General features: G+C 38.5%; 3 protein-coding genes across 3 annotated transcripts; 1 reads left to right on the top strand and 2 right to left on the bottom strand.

Moving 5' to 3' along the window:
- Positions 1-1,383: 1,383 nt before the first annotated feature.
- LOC121519709 (zona pellucida sperm-binding protein 3-like) lies at positions 1,384-4,040 on the bottom strand. The gene is made up of 10 exons (XM_041802535.1): positions 3,881-4,040; positions 3,597-3,763; positions 3,421-3,524; positions 2,699-2,787; positions 2,435-2,615; positions 2,257-2,362; positions 2,063-2,148; positions 1,829-1,920; positions 1,669-1,742; positions 1,384-1,509 (listed from the first exon to the last, which is right to left on the bottom strand). Exons 1-9 carry the CDS (start codon positions 3,945-3,947, stop codon positions 1,678-1,680), a joined length of 957 nt encoding a protein of 318 aa, XP_041658469.1. The 5' UTR covers positions 3,948-4,040; the 3' UTR covers positions 1,384-1,509; positions 1,669-1,677.
- Positions 4,041-5,536: 1,496 nt separating this feature from the next.
- On the bottom strand, positions 5,537-11,980 carry zp3f.2 (zona pellucida glycoprotein 3f, tandem duplicate 2). Its single transcript, XM_041802534.1, has 10 exons — positions 11,824-11,980; positions 11,561-11,745; positions 11,269-11,372; positions 10,935-11,026; positions 9,042-9,222; positions 7,803-7,908; positions 7,646-7,734; positions 6,147-6,238; positions 5,787-5,867; positions 5,537-5,686 (listed from the first exon to the last, which is right to left on the bottom strand). Exons 1-10 carry the CDS (start codon positions 11,888-11,890, stop codon positions 5,667-5,669), a joined length of 1,017 nt encoding a protein of 338 aa, XP_041658468.1. The 5' UTR covers positions 11,891-11,980; the 3' UTR covers positions 5,537-5,666.
- A 1,901-nt stretch (positions 11,981-13,881) lies between these two features.
- On the top strand, positions 13,882-18,446 carry nedd8l (NEDD8 ubiquitin like modifier, like). The gene is made up of 4 exons (XM_041802417.1): positions 13,882-14,047; positions 17,730-17,777; positions 17,863-17,945; positions 18,028-18,446. Exons 1-4 carry the CDS (start codon positions 14,030-14,032, stop codon positions 18,152-18,154), a joined length of 276 nt encoding a protein of 91 aa, XP_041658351.1. The 5' UTR covers positions 13,882-14,029; the 3' UTR covers positions 18,155-18,446.
- The last annotated feature ends 476 nt before the right edge of the window (positions 18,447-18,922 follow it).

The following is an 18,922-nucleotide window of genomic DNA, read 5'->3' as shown; positions in this document are numbered from 1 at the left end:
GAACAATTGCCGAAGACTAGCCAAAAATATATCTTTGATGACTAAAATCAACTTTAGCTTTTGTCAAGATGACTAAAACTAGACTAAAATGGGATTTAGTTTTCATGGGACATTCAAAATCCGTGATGTTTCACAACTGTGTGTAAATCTGTCAAAATACATTCAGATCTTGACTTGTTTCTTTTAGACAAACAGCAGCTTATATTTGTCTGAGGTTGAGGCGAGCAGAGCAGATAAAGGGTTAAATGAGCTGAAGGAGAGAGAAAGTACAGAAAGTGACAATGGCAAAGCAAACCTTACTCATAAATAATGAGAATAAAATGATTTTAATGAGTTCACTAATACATTAAAATTCTTATGATCAATTATGGCAAGCTCTTTTCATTTCTAAACTATTTAAATCTGAAAAACTTTTTTTTTGGAAAAAGGTCCTTGTAGCAGTGTAATTTTTGAAAGCTATTTTTAATTTTAGTATTTGGATTAAATGCTGTTTAGTTTTGGTCAGATTTTAGTCATTTCCACCCTTTATAGTTTTAATCCTTATAACTCCTTACATTCTAGTCTGTAAGTCTGAACATTTATTCTCTTGCCTGAATCTGGTACCAAATCATGCTAGTGTGTTCTGTGTACCCTGCTAAACCTGGGATCCCTGCTTTCCACAGCTTACAGGCAGAATTGCTACCCATACAATAGAATACAATAATACATTGAAGAATTATAATCATAACTTACTAGTATGGTCTAGTATCTTTGTGAAAGAAATATTGATTTGATATTGACCCTCATATGTGCCAGTCAAAACACATATTTTTGAAGTTGCTAGACTTCTAAACTAAAATTTGAAAATCATTTTGGTTAACTACAGCTAAAAAAAAAAAACTAAGCTTTGCCAAAAACTGAAAAACTAACTTAAAGTGCACTTATAAAACTAACTAAAAATAGTGACAAAATATCCTTAGTTTTAGTCTTTGACACAGCCATACTGACTGGCACCTACATCCACCCTAGGGTGTGTAAAATGGCCTGATTTGATTGGTTAAGACTTAAAACAGTGGTAGTTTTATGTCTGGAGTTGTATTCACACATAATCTTTGAATAAATCGAGTGATAAGTGAAGAGCAGCCTGTCTGAATGTTTTTTAAATGTATGATGCTCGCTCAGCTCTGACATGTATCAAAGAAAAACTTGAACATTGAAACTAATAAAAACTAAAACTAACAAACCAGCAGTAAAAACTCAACTGAAATTACACACAGAAAGTGAAAACTAAATAAAAACTAATGAAAAATCCCAAACCATTAAACCTTGGTTCCTAGTAAGGTTTATATTACTGCATTTGAACTTTACCTGAACACAACCCATTTTCAAAAGCATTAAAGGGAGTTTGGTGTTTGGAGAATCTTTATATACAATCCAAAATGCACAAGCAGACAGGAATGAAGCTTTGAGAAGCTCAATCAAGAATAAAAAAACAGTTCATATTAACCAGTCCTCAGGGTGGATCCATTCCTGTTGGAGTAAAACAAAGTTAAAATTAAAGAGGATAAAAGTATAAACAAAACACTCTGTACAAGAGCATCTCTTGTTTAATTTTTTTGTTTGACCATGAGGATAAATCCAGATATAAACAGACACTTTTACCGTTAAATGAGTGCATTGCAACTTTACCTTGATACTTCAGGACTTCACATCAGTGATGGTAAGTGGCCCAAGAACTGCTCTTCGTCCTACTCCATGTTTCCCTGTTTAATTTTAGTTTAAATATGCAGTTTCAGCATGATATAGCCCACTCAGACAAATTTAGACCAGCAAGGAGTAGCAAAAATACCTGATATTATACTCCTTGTCCTCCTTGAGTTGCAGCTGGATTCGCAGCAATCACAAAGATTGTTATTTGCAGGATTATCCAGCAGCCCCCAACTGAGTTCAAGGAAATTTTAGGAGGCGGTATTAGATCTTGTGATGCAATTCAACATGCAACACTGAATATTTGGTACAGAGTGCTTTTTGTTAGTGCAACATATCTGGCTAGCCTTGCTGGACACCATGCAAGACATTTTACCCATAATCCTTGTCATAGTGGCAGGCTTTTTTAGAGTTGTCCAGAAGAGTGGGATCCCAAGCTAAGAGTTGGCAGTGGATAAACACCTGTTGGGTGAAGATAGGAGAAAATTTGAATATTAGTTTCTATTGTTCGTAATATTCCGATGAATAACGCTGACTGTTTAAAAAGTAACTGTCAAAATGCATGTTTACCTCCTTTTCAAGAGCGAATCTGAAGGCTTGAAGGGATAGGTGGATCTCTGAAGATTTTTGCCTTGGTTCAAATTTGGATCTGGATATCTTACTGTCCACCAAACATCTGTTTTAAAGAACACATCTTAGTTTTGCTTCCCATACAGATAATAAAATCAGTCACTACTTACAAACATACCCCTTATTAGTGATGATTGGGTAAATGCTGCTGTCAGACTGCAGCTCTGGTGTTGTTGAAGCAACACATTCCTCCAGAAGCAGCAGCAGAGGCTGATGGGTTTTCTGCGACACACTGGCCTTGATGGGGATAAGCGATCCTAGAGGGAAGCTAGTGGATTCAGCAGCACTTGAAAAGTTACCTGGAGAAGAAAATACAACGGAAAATTCCCAAGTTTCGGTTGCACACCAATGCAAGTGAATTGAAGTTAAGCGTTACACCCACCATTCATGAGTTCAATGTGGAAGACCAGATCTCCTTCCCCATATGTGCTAAACTCTGGGTCATAGATCAGAGGGTACCAGTCACTGGGCCTGCACGAAATAAAGCAACACAATTAAAGACAAACACCTAGACAGTGTGGATGAAAGTCAGTCTTTTGGTCCCTGGTCCTTCTGGTCTTGCTGTACTCTTGTGAGGCCTGATGGCCAGAGATGCCTTTGTGACAACTTCTCTTTGGCGTATCTTTGGGTATTATTGGCAAGAATGTGCATCTAATGCTGACGTGCTCAGGTGAGCAAGGATGGAAAAGGTCAACTGCCTAATACAGGAATGCCAGCTGCGCTTTGATGTGGACTTGGAACGCTTTCCGCTTTCTTGGAACGATTCAGCTCACTGCTTACTGGGCACCCAGGACCAGTCCAGACAGAGTGACCACATGCATCGTGGAGGGGGCAGCTGGGAGGATACCTGGAGAGACTGGGCATAGAGCAGTACAGCGACAAGGTTGACACGGTGAAGTGCTGAGCCAGCATATGCTCCCATACAGTTTTTACTGTGTTGTCACATCTCTGCTGTAAAAATGGGCATCTTAATATCAATTTTAATGGGACTTGCAGGGTTAATGGGGTCAGCCTCAGAATGACACTGGCTGTTCCAAGTTTTTTGCACTTCTGCACTGGCTTTATATGTCAACAACATAGGCTACTGTTGGATTAAGCACCTACCTCTCATACATACAGACGACCGGGTGATTGAAGGGAACAACGTGCGAATCAGGAGATGAAATGTAGGTCAGATCATTGGAGTAAATCAGCTTATCCCCAGTAACCTACAGCAGAGAAACACACAGCTGTAGGAAGTGTAGTTCAGTAAGAGTTTGCAGGTAAGAGTCGATGCTCACCAGTCTCCTGAAGTTACAATCGTTGAAGTCCACGCTGAAAACGGCCTCCCTGGCAGAGAGGCTGGTGGGGAAACAGTTCCCCAGACGAAAGAGGGATGGATCAACCTGAGATCTGCTCTCTGTCCACACCACAGTCACAAAATCAGGCCTACAGTCCAGGCTCATGTCTGTATTGGGACCAAAAACAATATTTCATGTGTTTAGTTTTGCACATTCCCGTTTCAGGTTTTTACCTTAGTTTTCTATGAGCTAACTGAAAAACTTGACTTTAGCTGCAGTACTACCTGCATATACTGACATAGCAGCTGCCAGCATCAGCAGCAGAACACTGTGGCATAAGGAAGCCATCATGACTGAGCAGTGTTTCTGCCACCGTAGTTGGCTTTGTTCCTTCTAACAGGCTGAAGTCAATCAAGAAAACCTTTTTCAGGTGCAGCCAGCGATTTTGGGGGGTGGCCAGTGGTGGCCAGTAATGGCCAGCGCCACTCCTGAAATCTTATTGGCTACCCTTGTGGCCTCCCCAAACCTGATTGGTAGTTCATAAAGTTCATCAACACAAGAGCTGAGAAAACACCTGTCAGTGCAGCAGATCCATTAACTTTGTGGTCATACTGACTCAGGATCCATCAAGCGTTTTTAAGTATCATATTCTAAATGAGAATGAGACTGTCTGAGCTCATCTCTGGTCAGTGTGGAGGCCAGAGATCAGGGCTGGGTGGGAACTTTCCTAACTCTCTAGTCAGATATGGAGCACTGAAAACGAACTCCAGGGAATCAGGATGCTCCAGCGTGATTACAACAGGCACGGGAAGGGTAAAATATGGCAGCTTATTTCTGCCACTTCAAGAAAAATGTGAATGTGTGTCCATTAAAAAAAGAATCCTTATTCAGAATTACAAGATAAAAAGTCAAATTATGATATAAAATGTCAAATTATGAGATAAAGAATCAATATTGAGATAGAAAATCAAATTATGATAAAAAGCCATATTTATGAAATAAAAAAAATCATAATTATTACATAAAAGATGAAATTAGATAAAATTAAGTGATAAAAAGTCAAATTAATGAGGTAAAGAATTGTAATCGATAAAAGTCATAATTATTAGATAAAAGTTGAAATTATGAGATGGTCAAAATAATGAGAAGTCAAAATTGAAATTATGACAAAAAGTCAAATTTTGGAGATTAAAAGCCAAAAATACAAGATAGTCTTGATGAGATAAAAAGTCAAAAATTTGAGATTAAAAGTCATAATGATTTCAGACTGGCTTGCTGACTCTAAAACAAAAAAATTGAGTTGAGACTCTTTGAAATGACCCAAAAGTGTCATGTAAGCAATAAATGAGAATGAGAAACCAGGGTTTTAGGAACTGCAAAATATTAGAGACCAGGCAACAGTTCTGCTCTCTAATCCTTTTTTTTCTTGTATTGTCTCAGTTGCCTCCAACAGTGCAGAACGCTAAAGCCAGAGTACTAAACCGTCTCCTGTATCAGGATTCTTCTATTGGCAGCATTTTTCATTGAGGAACAAATTCTCCCACTCAAAGAATCACTACAGTCCGTCTCCATCTGTAGAAGCTTTCAAAAATCAGTTAAAAACACCATCAAGACAGTCATGAGATTCTACTTTTACTGCACTATATCTGGAATCACATCTAAGTTCCCTTCTATTCATGTGTGTATGCCTTACATCATGACTATGTAGAGCACTTTGATTTTTGTCCAAAAACAGAATAAACAGTACATTTCACTTTCCTGGTTACAGATTAGACAAAACCTTTCAAGTGGCGCACAAGTCTCATCTTTGTATTTTACTGCCAAGGCTGAGTTTGATTTTCTTCCTTCAGAACTTGTAAAGTAGAGAAAAAGCTGTATAATGAAACATGGTTTGTGAAATGATCAGGGGAAATAGCAGCAACAAGACAAAACAAAAACAATTCAGGGAATTAGACAGATTTTCTGTCTAATCAGGTTTTATTAGATCATAGGGACATCACAACATTTTGATGTAGAGGTCATGATGCCAAGGTCGTCTTCTCCTGAGTCCTCCTTTCATACGAGCCTCTGTCAGCTCAGACTGGACACTCCTGTTAAAGAGGGAACTTTAGTTTGACATTGAATATAATGACTTATAAATATAAAAATCATGTCTCATCATTACTCTTTATTTCATCTGCTGGGACAGACCTGATGTGTTGGCCTTGGAGTCAGACGGATCCATAATGATCAGGGGTCCCAACACGGAGTTGTAACTAAAGCCATTGGAGGCTAGGAGAGGGAAGCAGACATTTAGAGAGGTGGGAAATGTTTTAACAGTTTTTTTTTTTACGTTTTTTTGTGGGTCTATCACATTTACTTCACACATATTGTAGGTAGAAATGGGCTATACAGGTGAAGAGGAGGGTTAAATATGACATATCTTCTTGTCTTGTCTTATCTTTTACATGTCTGATGTAGACCAACTTTTAGCTCCAGGTCCTCACTGAATTTAACAAAAATTTGCCAAGCCTCTGCCTCCAAGGATTCATATTTGTGAGAAAATGGTACCTGAATAAAGTCCTCTTTTGTGACGAGGTCTGCAGGTGGAATCACAGCAGCTACAGATGGAGCTCTGAGAGGGGTCGTCCAGGAGTTCCCATCTGAGGAAACATGCAGGAAATTATGCCAAAATAAAACGGTTTCTCCATCAAGCCGACGAGACAGAGCAGAATTAGCTTAATAAATATGAGTGATGAGATAAGCTTGTCTAACTTATGTAGAAATGTAATTGCACTTGTAAAGGGACCATGTGCAATATTTAAAATAAATGCCAGCATTTGATGCATTGTGCCAGAGATAGCTTAAAGCTAACTTACATTTGCAGTCAGTCTTCATACAGGTAAAACATTTGAAAGACTAGACCAGTGCTTCCCAAAGTGTGGGTCGAGGCCCACTGGTGGGCACCAGAGGCACAGTAGTTGGGCCACGAGAGGTCAATTACAAAACTAAAAGTCATAGAAATGTAAAAATTCCCAAAAAATTATGTTTTACATTATCAAAAAATACTTGATTACATGTTAGTTTTAGTCTTAAAAAAAGCCAGAAATTTTAACTCATGTCATCTTTTTAGCATCTACTATACTGTGTGATTTATAAAGATAGTGTCATGGTTTAGATGGTGTTGGATTAATTCATGACACTGTTAAACTTAAAGAATTAACTCATGTCTTCTGAGACATTAATGCAACTTGGGAACAGCCAGAGTGCCATATGTTAATCCAACACCAGTTAAACCATGACACCAATATTATACATCACACAAAGTAAGTGCTAAAGAGATGATGTGAGTTATAACAGCATGTAATCAAGTATTTCTATGATCATTTTAAAACATGTTTATGGGTTTCTGAATTTCTTTGATTTTTAGTTTTGTAAATGGCTGACACCAGTGGGCCCCAGAGGTTCTGTAGATGGGCCCACTGGTGTCTAACACTTGACTACATGTCATTTTCAGTCACATGAGTAAAAACATCCAACTGTGTTATTTTCTTCTGCCATCTTCTGCATTTATCTCGTGTGACGTGTACAATTGGTGTCACAGTTTAACTGGTGCTGGATTAACATGTGACACTATGGCCCCACAATCCCTTCCCAAGTAGCATTAATTTCTCAGAAGATATGAAAAATTCTTTGACAAAGTACATTTACAGAGACTTTTATTCAGCAAGAAAATTCAAGTGACTTTGCAAAGGCCTGCTTTAAACAAAATAAATTGAAGTGGCTCATTAGTTGTACTTTGACCTCCAAAAAACTTGCCAAGTAATGTTAACGTATCAGAAAGCATTTGAATTGAAATTCCCTTTTTATGGAACAAAAATACAACAAAAGGGTAAATATCTGGATCTTGTTATAGCTGTACAAGGATTTGTTTGGTGGGCCCAAGCAGATTTTCAGGTCTTAAACTGGGCTGCCACAGCCTGAAGTTTGGGCAAGACTGGACTAGACTATGACATGCATGGCAGCAACACAGCAGTACATCATTGTCAGTGAACTTGTTTTATACTCACATCATGTTTTGCTTGTCATATTGGCAGGCCTTTTTAGTTTCATCAAAAGCCTGAGGATCCCATGCTACCAGTTTACAGTGAATGTACACCTGAGGAGCACAACAGTCATAACGTGTAACAAAACATCTTGAATATCACAGACTGTTTCTGCTCTCACCTCCTCTCCAGGTCCAACTTTAAAGGACTGCAGATAGAGGACCATGGCTGACGAGTGGTACCGAGGGAGGAACATAGAGTTCCCCCTTGTGCTTTCTGTCAGACACCTGAAGAAAAAAGCATACACATCTATGTTCTACAGCATCTTTAAGAACTGATGTTCTTAAAATGCTCTAATGGAAAGGCATGATGTCAGGACAATAGGAAACCAGGCCAAGCAGAGATTAGAGCAGTGGTTCAACTGGCCAGCACAAAATTAAACTTATGGATGGCAACCAGCCATCTACCACCCCACTATTACTGCCTTTATTGCCAAGCATGCATCCCAAACCAACTGAAAAAGGCTCCACACCCCACTTATCATGACCCTTTACTCAAGAACTATGGATCTAGAAAACTCAAAGAAAGGCCAGATAGCACAAATGTGAAGGATCCTTTAGAATAACATTAAAAAGGAAAAGAGGATAAACTTGGCAGGTCATGAAAGCCATCAAGAGTAATTAATATAAAGAGCAATCTAAAATTTAGAAAAATTATAATACAAAGAGATGACAGGAAATAAAAGAAAAATATGAATGATAAAAGAGAAGGAGGGCAGAAGACTAATTTTTCTAAACACAATAATCAGATTTTCTCTAATGACCTGTGATTAATTTCATCCTTTTAATATTGCATTTCAAAATGCGATTATTCTGCTGCCAAAACTGTCAATTTGAAATTTCCTACAATCTAAAACTGAGGGTTATTGACTTCCTGTTTGAATACAGTCCTGCTTTAAAGGTAGAGTGAAGGTTTTAACATTAAATCAAGCATAAAAAAGGAATTTGTTATGGATTTGAAAAGAAACTCGTAAAAATGTAAATGTTTGACAGCTCAGTGTAGATGACTTGTCCAGTGAGCTGATATTTCAAAGTGAAATGAGATTAAGGAGCAGTGATCCACTTCTTTTAGGTTACTGTGGCTGCAGGGAGATCCCGCAGGGACTCAACCAAAGTATTAACAGGGACTATAAACCATTTCTTCAATTATGATGAAAAAATTAGTGCGCTTTTTGTGGACCTTAATTAATCAAGATGAATGCAATTATTCTGATAGCCTTGTAAAAAGAAAATAAAGCAATACAGAATGGTGAGAACAGGAAAACAGAGGCAGGACTGGAACGATAAGCTGTAAATAACATTTTAAAAAGGCATTTACAAAAATCACATCACATAAACATTGAAGATACTCTTCAGCCTACCCCTTGTTGGTGATAATGGGGTAAACTTGACTGCCAGGCTGCAGCGCTGGTGTTGTCGTGGCCACGCATTCCTCCATGAGCAGCAGCAAGGGTTGATGGGACTTTTGCTCCACAGCTGCCCATATCGGTATAAAGGAACCAAGCGGGATGACGTTAGACTTCGCCATGCCCGTTAACTGCTCTGTTGAGAAAAGTGAAAAAGGCTTATAATGTGTTATCCTTCCTTATCTTTTATCCATCATAATATGTTCGGTAGTGTGAGAACCTTAGGTGGTTTTAGAGGAGGCCTGGGGCCTCGAGATAGTCAATGCAGGTGTGCAACAAATATGTGGTAATACATCTAACTTTTTTTCCCATTTCAATTATAAGATTTTCAATGTACAGAAGGGCCCAGTGGGGAAAAATATGGCATCAAAATAATCCATCCAAAAAATAAAGTCCCAGGGGAGGAGCTCTTGCCCCATCGGAGAACAAAGCCCCCTCAAAAAGCCCTAAAGTGTCTTCATATTAAATGAATAATAAGTGAGGTAGAACCCTACAGACCAGAGTCACATTATGAACACTAAGGATGACTGGGTCACTTTGATGTATTTTGTTTAGGTTTTTTATAATCACGTGATCCTGAATGTCTGAAGGTCAGGAAGCGGGGGACAGCTGTTGGGAAATGCAGAAAAAAGTGATTTTTGCCCACAGTTTAAGCAATATAACAAATTACTCAGTCCTGCAGACCTCCTTGTGTCTAGTTTCATCTGGCTAGATGACAGGAGACAAGTCCTGATAAGTCTTGTACTGAGCCAAGAGGCTAGCTGAGCCCTTTAACAAAAAAAATCCTTGTTTTGTCACAAGCATGCTTTTAATTGAATCAATGACGTACTATCAAAATAAACCTTGTGGGTAAGTGACTGAATAGGATGTACTGTTCACCCACCAGACAATGCTACAAAACTGCTTTTTAATGTGAGCCACAGTAGCCTGCTCCCATGTGAGTGCCAGTTTCCTGCCCTCCATCCTTTGTTGATATTTAATCCACATTTAAAGAGACAAGCCGATACCGAAGGAAGAGCCATTTGGGAGCCAAACAACCATCTCTACTGAGCTGAACCAAATTATCTGGATCTCTGAAAAGAGATTTCTCATCACAACGAGTGAGACTAGACAGACATCAGCTGAGGAAACACAACTAAGATGAGAGTTTGAGCTAAACCATGAAAAACAGTACTGACCCAAACTGGACCGCTTTGTGAAGACTGACCATACATGAGCGGTGTGTGACACCATTCATCCAGGATTTAGAGGCAGTCTTTTAATTCCTGCCTGCTTCTGTTTTACTGTGAGTTTTTAAAACTTAAAATTTTGCCTGAATATTTAAATACTTTCTGGACACAAAAGTAGCTCAAGAATAAAGACTGTTCAATTTCTGGCCTATGCAGAAATGACCGCTTCCTCACTGCTGCATGACAGAATCGGCCAAGAACCCATTAAAGTCAGTAAAAATGTAGGTTAAGAAATATAAAGGAACTGAAAATACTTAAAGAAAGTAAAACCTACATCATAGCTTTCCATTAATGGCTGACAAGACTAATTGCCAGTCAGTGTTGGGGATTTCAGAGTGGCCAATCACTTGCTGACAACTGATTAATGGGCAACTGTTTGGTAAAATGGGATGCAAAACAATTAAAATTCAATTTTTGAGGCAGAAGAATAGATATTGGACCAAAAGAAGCATGCATGTTTTTCGTATTCATATTTCAGATTTGACCATGTACTGTAGTTCTCCAGCTTTGTTATCACAACAAGAGGCTTCAAAATAATTTCTTTACTCACTAGGACTACTTTTAGCTTGTCTTCTCTGGAGCCTCTATATTACTCAAACCATCTTTGGTAAGAACTCACCGTTGAGGAGTGCCATGTGGAAAACCAGCCCGCCTCGACCTTCAGAAACTCCTGATCCAGGATTCAGGAAAGGCGGGACCCAGCCCTCAGGCCTGGGATATGAAAATAATGTTTCTCAGATATAGTTTCAGCTTCAACTGTCCAAAAAAATCCACTAAAGATATGATGCAGCTTGACTGATCCCACATGGGGAAATTTTCTGTGTTTAAAGCAGCAAAAAAAATACAGAGAGGAACACTGTGCACCAATAACCCAGGAGTGAAATTAAAAAATAAAAGCAGCTATAGAAATGCATTCTTTGCACAGTCAAAGCTAAATACAGAACTAAAGGTACCTTGGATAAGCACATTCCACTGGATAGACAAATGCTGCACCTTTGGACTTGGGTTGCGGCCTGTAAGTCAGTTCATTTTGAAAGAGCAGACGCTTCCCTTTCATCTGTTAAATAAATAAATAAATAAATAAATATATATATATATATATATATATATATATATATATATATATATATATATATATATATATATATATATATATATATATATATATATATATATATATAAAAAGATACAAGTACACAAGAAGAAACTGACAGCTGTCTTAGTAAACTAAAGGAATAAGATTACCCGTTTTTTAAATTTGCAGTCATTAAGCTTGTAGTTAAATTGAGCTTCCCCCTCTCCAGTGGGAAGAACTCTGAAGCGAGATGCCATACAGCTTCCCAGGAAGAGACGAGCTGCATGTGGCACCAGCTCCGCACTGATCCTCCATGTGATTCTCACAGAGTCTTTTGCACAGATTACACTGATATCTGCAAACAAACTCATTATGATCTCCGTTTCTGTAAATCAGACGCTTACAAAGACAAACATGAGGTTTAAACTTCTACCTGCATTGGCAACTGTTGTTGCAAAGACAGCCACGAATATCACACCTAGATAGAAATGAGTCACCATGACTGAAGAATCCAGACCACACTGCTACTGACACAATTTGTAGACTTCCTGCCAAATTAGCTGAATGATCAACATGTGTGTGAGAGCAGGACAGCAGGAGCCCCTCTCTTATCACACCTCTCTTTCCGTTTTCAGTGTTTTATGGTGTTTATTATGACCGCATCAAAGTGCAAAGCAGAAACACAACAAGACAATTTAGTCAGGTTCTGTTTGAGGTAGAATTGTTAACTTGTGCATCCATTTTCTAAATTTTGTGGGCTTTACCATTGAAACCAAAATTTTAGACTTTGATATTGTACTAAAATGAAATTATTACTATAATAACTAGGAAACAAAAATAGAAGTCCTGCTAATCACAATTTCCTGCATGCTGTATAAAATGCACAAACACACTGGCAACAAAACCTCACCAATGCATTTGTGCACTTAAGACAGAGTGCAGGGTCTGCCAATTTGGATGGACTCTAACGGCTCATAAGTACCTGCCATATGGAATAGATACAGTATCTTTAAGCTCCAGCACTTTTAGGTATTGGGCATCAGAAGTTTTTTTACATTTAAAGGTCACTTATTTTACCTTTTTAAGACAAGTTTATATTGGTCTCAGAGGTTCCCACAACATGCCTGTGAAGTGTGTTGCTGAAAAAACACTCCAGTATTGGATTTTTGCATGTCTAAAAATCCCTTTCAGCCCTGCTCAGAACGAGCTGTTTCTGTGTCTGTGGCTTTGAATGAAACTGAGCTGTCTGACTCCGCCCTTTCTTTCTCTTGGAAGAACAGACCAGAGTCAACATCATAGTAAGGCAATGCATATTGATGAAGAACACCCACTATGAGTCCTTTCTTAGCACCTAAAGTCACATGCTAACTCAGGAGATAACTTCACGCATGGTGCAAAGGTGGCTTATATCAAATACAACAATAAACCAGAAAAAAATGAGCATTGGAACCCCAGCAGGGATCACTGTACAACAGGCAACATCCAAACAAAGCTAAACACTATGCCCAAGGGCATGATGGGAAACTCTGCCCACACATGCTCACAGACTTAAAATTACACTGAGTTGAGCTTTGATAAAATGACTCTTTAGATTTGAACGATGTGAACACTGGTGGCTCAACACAGACTCCAACACCAAAGACCGTTTCACTCATAAAAGAATTTAAATTACACTTTTGGAGATAAAATCAACTCTTAACAGTGAGATTTCACTCTACTATTGTGTTTTTGCGCAACTACATTTCTCTGGAAGCTAATTCATCAATCCAGACTGTGCCTCAGTGGAGTTGGTCGTCCTGCAATTGGAAGGTTGTGGGTTTGATCCCCAGCCTCTGCAGTCACAAGTCGATGCCACAAGAAAGCCAAAGTTTGGCCCCACTGCTTCGTCAGTGGCGTGTAAATGGGTATAGCTGCAGGGAAATGGGATAAGCTAGTAGTGGACTCTCCACAGCAACCTCTGCAATCAGTGTATGACTGTGGCGTGAAAAGATGTTGATGGGTAGGAGAGGCCTACGGCACTTTGAGTAGTGAGATGACTAGAAGAGCTTCATATTAGCTCAAATCCATTTCCCATTTACTTTACAGATTCATATTATTGACGTACTTGCAGAACATGCTTACCTTATGAAACCACCAGATTCCCGTTTAACAACAATTTTAGTCACGTGTAAAGTGTATGCACTAGACTGATTTAAGTAAAAAAAAAAAATCTTTTTAAGTGAGACTAAAGATCAAAACCTAAGCCTCGTCTTAAACAGCTAGCATTTAAATATTAACATACAACTGCGTCATTTAAAACAAAACTTAAATGGCAGACTACTCCACACTTGATATGGTTTTGTCTTCTCTCTTACACTTTCGTATAATCGTCTGTAATTTTCGGAGATTTACCCTCAGGTAACAGGACATTTGTGGACTTTATTCCAGATTAAAATATTTGAGTAAAGCTGTTGTTACTTACCAGACCGGAACCTCATTTCCGTGTAGTGTCGCGCCGTCTCGTTAGTCCGGAGCGTTTAGCAGTGCACACAGGAAGTAAATCCAAGTCATCCAGACTGGCAGGCTGTAATTCGCTGCTTTAAAAAGTGTTTTGGCCCATTCAAAGTCCAGTAAAGAATCTTATTTCACACCAGTTCAACATGCTGATCAAAGTAAAGGTAAGACCACAGTTTTATTTGAGACTTTACTTCCCCGCCTCCTCCTAGTTGCTAATGTTAGCAAGCATGCTAACACCACTGACCGGTTCGCTGATTTATTTCTGGGCCGGGCGGCAGTGACTCATTTTATCCTAATAAATCTATGGGGTATTTATTCTGTAGCTGAAACGTGTCTGATTTCTGGGTTTTTGGCTCAATATTAAGCAGAGCTGCCGGCGGGCTAATAGCATGTTGCTATTTGTGTCGGCAGTATGGAGGAGCAGTGTTATGTGATAGCCTGATAGCTTCAACACAATCACCACAGCAGGATAATCAATAACAATACTTCAGTAAATGCTGCCTATAAGGGAGTGTGATCATATAGGATACATCAAATACAACAACTGTCCCTTTATGACCACAATCTTAGTTATTATTAGAGCTTGAAAAATTAGTTATTCTGAAGTGAATTAGGGCTGGAGTCATGTCATGTTCAGGATTTTTAGGAACACTGAACTCATGATACGATACTGATACCATGATATAAATTTATCACGATTTTAGATTGTTTACAAGGTTGAGATTGGAGTCAGCTTATATATGGCTATATACTTACAATATAGTTATTCTTCTTTAGTTCTTGTAAACAAAAAAGATGTTGCAGTTTTAGTCTTGTTGGTCTGAATTGTCCTTCACTGTTATAGCTTTTTAATTGTTTCACAAGGAATTTTTTTAATACTGTATTAACATCGATGCAGACTGACAGGAAAACAGTGTGACATGCACTAAAGGAACAGGCTGTCACACAGTTAAACTTTATCCCAGGGTATTTAATAATAACCATGGTATTGTTGTTATTACTGTCATGGAAACTGCTGTGTAATGGGCACATATTTGTAATAAATGCTGTAATTGCAGGGTTCCTGTAGATTTCGAAAAAGTCTTTAATTGGTATTTTGAAATTTAAAGCCATAAGAAGTCCTAAAAAGTATTTTTTTTTTTAGTTGTGTGAGGTCTTACATTTTTTTTAAATGGCACTTTTCCTTTGTTATGTCTTTATAAAATCATTGTTTTCTGGCCAACAATTTTTGATTTTAACCATTCTTTTGGATTCATGTTCGCCCATGTTTTAGTTTTTTTAGGCCCCTCAAGTTGCCTCTAAAAATATGAACAGCCCCCTCTTATTTTGATGGGTCCTCCCTAGTACAATATTTCCTTTTGATTACGAAACCCTTTTGTACCAGGTTAGCACACCTCAAAACATGTTATGATCACTAGCCTCTGTGGTATATTGGTAGAGTAGAGGCATAAATGTGTCAGACATCCTCAGATTTTGGTATTTATAACCAAAAAATATCTTTGCCCTATACCATTTGATGTTTCAAAACAGTGCATTAGATCTGAAAACTCAGTCCTGTCTGGTGTGCAAAGAAAACACATACTTTCCATTTTGATTGTTAGCACTGCTGCACAAAAGGTGATATCATGTTCTCAGTTCGGGTCTCAAAAAGGTCCTAAAATGTTTTAAATGTATTTTTTAAAGTGTGTAGGGACCCTGGTAAGTGTGTCTGTTTCTAGCAGCACTGACTCTGTGTGAAGATGCTATAACTGGGTTAGCAGAACTCCTGCTAATAATGTCAGTAAGGATGCACATATCAGATTTTTGCCATATCCAGTATTCTGATATTTACAAATAAATTTTATCCTATATTGATATTTAAATTTATTTAATACCTAAAACTGCAGTCAAACAATTTAACAAATTCCAGTCTGTAAAACACACTTTAAAGTGTAGGAATGCTGATGGATAAAGAATAAGATATCAGCTCATGTAGGTCTGTTGGTCCACCCTGAAACTTCTTAAGTAGTCTGCAACTTTTTGTAAACTTTCTGTCCAGTGGACTGAGGTCTAGACAGAGTATGCCATTGTGCACAATGGGAAAATGAATTACCGCTTATCTTCATCTGTTTAAAAGCATTTTACATTACTTTACATTCATAGATCCTGTCTGATAGTAGTTGTGGATTATTATTTGTCATATCTTAACAAGGAAGGAAAAGAGAGCACTTAGGTACAAGCAGAGAGACAGGAAAAAAGAGACGCAATTTCATGTAATCCTCTGTCCTGATGTAACCAGTTAATCTGGGGGGTGTGAAAACAATGCTGCAACTAGGACTCTGTAAAAACAGAAAAAGAAAACGATTTCCCGATTCCGATCAAGTCTTTTATTAGAAAATTACAATACTGATTGATACAATCCAAAGATCAATCTTTTGATATGCTACCAATCTCAGACTTGCGTCACTCATGAAGCTTGAAACTCGAGCTGCACTCGCCTCTAAAAGCCTTTAGACTCAGATTCAAGGTTTGAATCTTATGCCCAATCATCTTATTTTGGATATCTATCAAGCTGGATATCTCTTCATCACATGTAAAACTCTGCCGGTGTAGCGCTGTGGTTTCTGTCTTTTAACAAAAGAGCATAGGTGTCTGTCTGTAGCGCACAGGTCACAGACAGACAGAGGTGTATGGTGTAGGGGCAGATAATCATTAGAGCACCACACTGCATGCACTATATCTGAAAATGTGTAGTGAGAATCTATTTTTGTGACTGTAACTACCACACTGTAAACATAAGCTGCAGTGTAATTATACATCATGAACTTACTCAAACTAGGTAAAGATTATTTATCAAATTTCCTAATTTTTATTTTTCATTTATCCAAGAACAAGAGTTTCAATTTAACTTTGCAGGAAGTGACTCATCTCTGTTAAAACAAACAAGGTGGAGCCTGACAGCTCTGCTCTACAGAAGGAACCCCCAGACTTAAAAGAGGATATGAGACTGCATTTTTTGAAAGACAGAGGCAGGACGAGCCACATGGAGGTAAAACAGTAATTTAAATACCACTAGTTTAGGGTCATTTTTAATGAAAACCCTGACATTTTTAATAAAGTGCCTGGTTGGAAAATTCGTTATGCTATTCCCAACTTAAGTTCTCTGGGAATCTCCTAACTGTTAAAGCAAGATACATTTTGTAACTAGAATATCCCTACATGAATCGATGTTGAATTGGCACCTTGTGAATTGGAATTGAATCGATTCAGGCAGTCAGTGGCAATCCTCAGCCCTTGCTGCAACTATAAATCCCTTCCGGTTCATCCTCATTGTTCCTTTTTTGTGTTGTACTCGAAGCATTTTGCAAAATGATTGAATGAAACGTCTTTAGTGGCGGTGCCCCGCTCGCTGTGCTTGGTCTGACCTTCTTCTTGTATTATGTGGTTTTTAACACCCTGTCTGTAAAATCATATGCCACCGTCGCCACTGGTAAATTTTGGGGAGGTTTAACGGTATTAAAAATGGATACTGCCCACTCCTAATGCACTCACTCATCACTTTATTAGGTATACATGCTAAATGATTTGTTTTATCCTTTTGTTGCTGTCTAGCATATACTTCTTATGTTTATTCATGCTAATATAGGCCTTTGGGTCTGAATTATTGCTTAGATAGTCCTCAGATTTTAGGGTAATTAGTACTGGATGAATGCCCAAAATTTCCTGTGGGAGATCTTCAGATGCCCTCTAATGCCTTGCATGTTCATTGAACCAAAATTGTGAACTCTTCAGCCTAAGTAAGTGTTTTATTTTCTGTGTCACTGAATACTTCATTAATGTGATGGTGATGACATTTTGTTTCAGACTCTCACTGGAAAAGAAATCGAGATCGACATTGAGCCCACAGATAAGGTGAGTGATAATTTTCACGCAGAGATACAGAAAGATTGACTCTGAAGAAGCCACATAAAAGCTTTAATGTTGTTTAAAACTGAAGGTGGAACGAATTAAAGAAAGGGTGGAAGAGAAGGAAGGGATCCCTCCACAACAACAGAGACTCATCTACAGTGGTAAACAGATGTAAGTAAGAATTTTCTCTGCAGTATGAGTTTATTTCTCCTCATTCATCTCATACTCACTCCTGGTTTCTTTTCCCCCTCAGGAACGATGAGAAGACAGCCGCAGACTACAAGATCCAGGGTGGCTCGGTGCTCCATCTTGTGTTGGCGCTAAGAGGTGGCTTTTCGCTCTATCGGCCCTTCACACTCCTCTCCTCCTCTTCGTCCTGATTTGCCGTTGTGGAGGGGCCAGCTGAGTGCCAATGCTTTAGGTGTCTGTCACAGTCTAACCATGTTACAGCACAGAGATCTGACATCCCCACGCTCCGGGACCGGCGTAAAAAACCCCACAAATCTACCAACAACAAAGATAAGAGGACGTTCTAATTCCTTAATAGATGTTTTTTTTGTAATCCCACATTGGCTTTCTGAGTTTGAGCAGTTGATACAGGCACCTTGAAGAACAGAAGACACTTTGAGAACACTGTGGTCTTTTTTGCTTGTGAATAAATGCTGAAGTTGACTGAAGCGTTGTCCTTTGATATACATACACTCACAAATTAAAAATGGCATATTAAGCTGGACGGAGCAACGGCTATCTGGGAGTGAAGCCGAAATATTTAGAACATGAGTAAATTTGATTAGTTACTTTCCACCCCTGAGCAGCAGTGACTTCAGCAGTCCAGTCAGGCATCCCAGTTCATAGTTTAATGTCTGACATTACCGTTGAAGTGAAATAGATAACATTGCTCACTAATGACATCAAACTGGAGAGAAACTTGTGCAGTTTGACGTTAGAAGCCCAAATCTTCATTTTCCCATCCATATACAAACGTTGTAAGAGGAATTTCTGAAAATCTTTACTCTGGAAGGCGTTTTCAAAAAGGTTCTGTTTCTGTCTTGGCTCCAGATCATGCCACCATTGCATCAAGTCAGCACCTGTTGTAGGGATATTTTGGCTTCATCCAATAAATCAAAAGAAGATAAGAGTTTTTCATA

The sequence above is a fragment of the Cheilinus undulatus genome, linkage group 13 (genome assembly GCF_018320785.1).
Source record: "Cheilinus undulatus linkage group 13, ASM1832078v1, whole genome shotgun sequence".
Classification (NCBI taxonomy): Eukaryota; Metazoa; Chordata; class Actinopteri; order Labriformes; family Labridae; genus Cheilinus; species Cheilinus undulatus.
The sequence above is the reverse complement of the archived record's forward strand: the minus strand, read 5'-3'. Positions and strand labels throughout refer to the sequence as shown.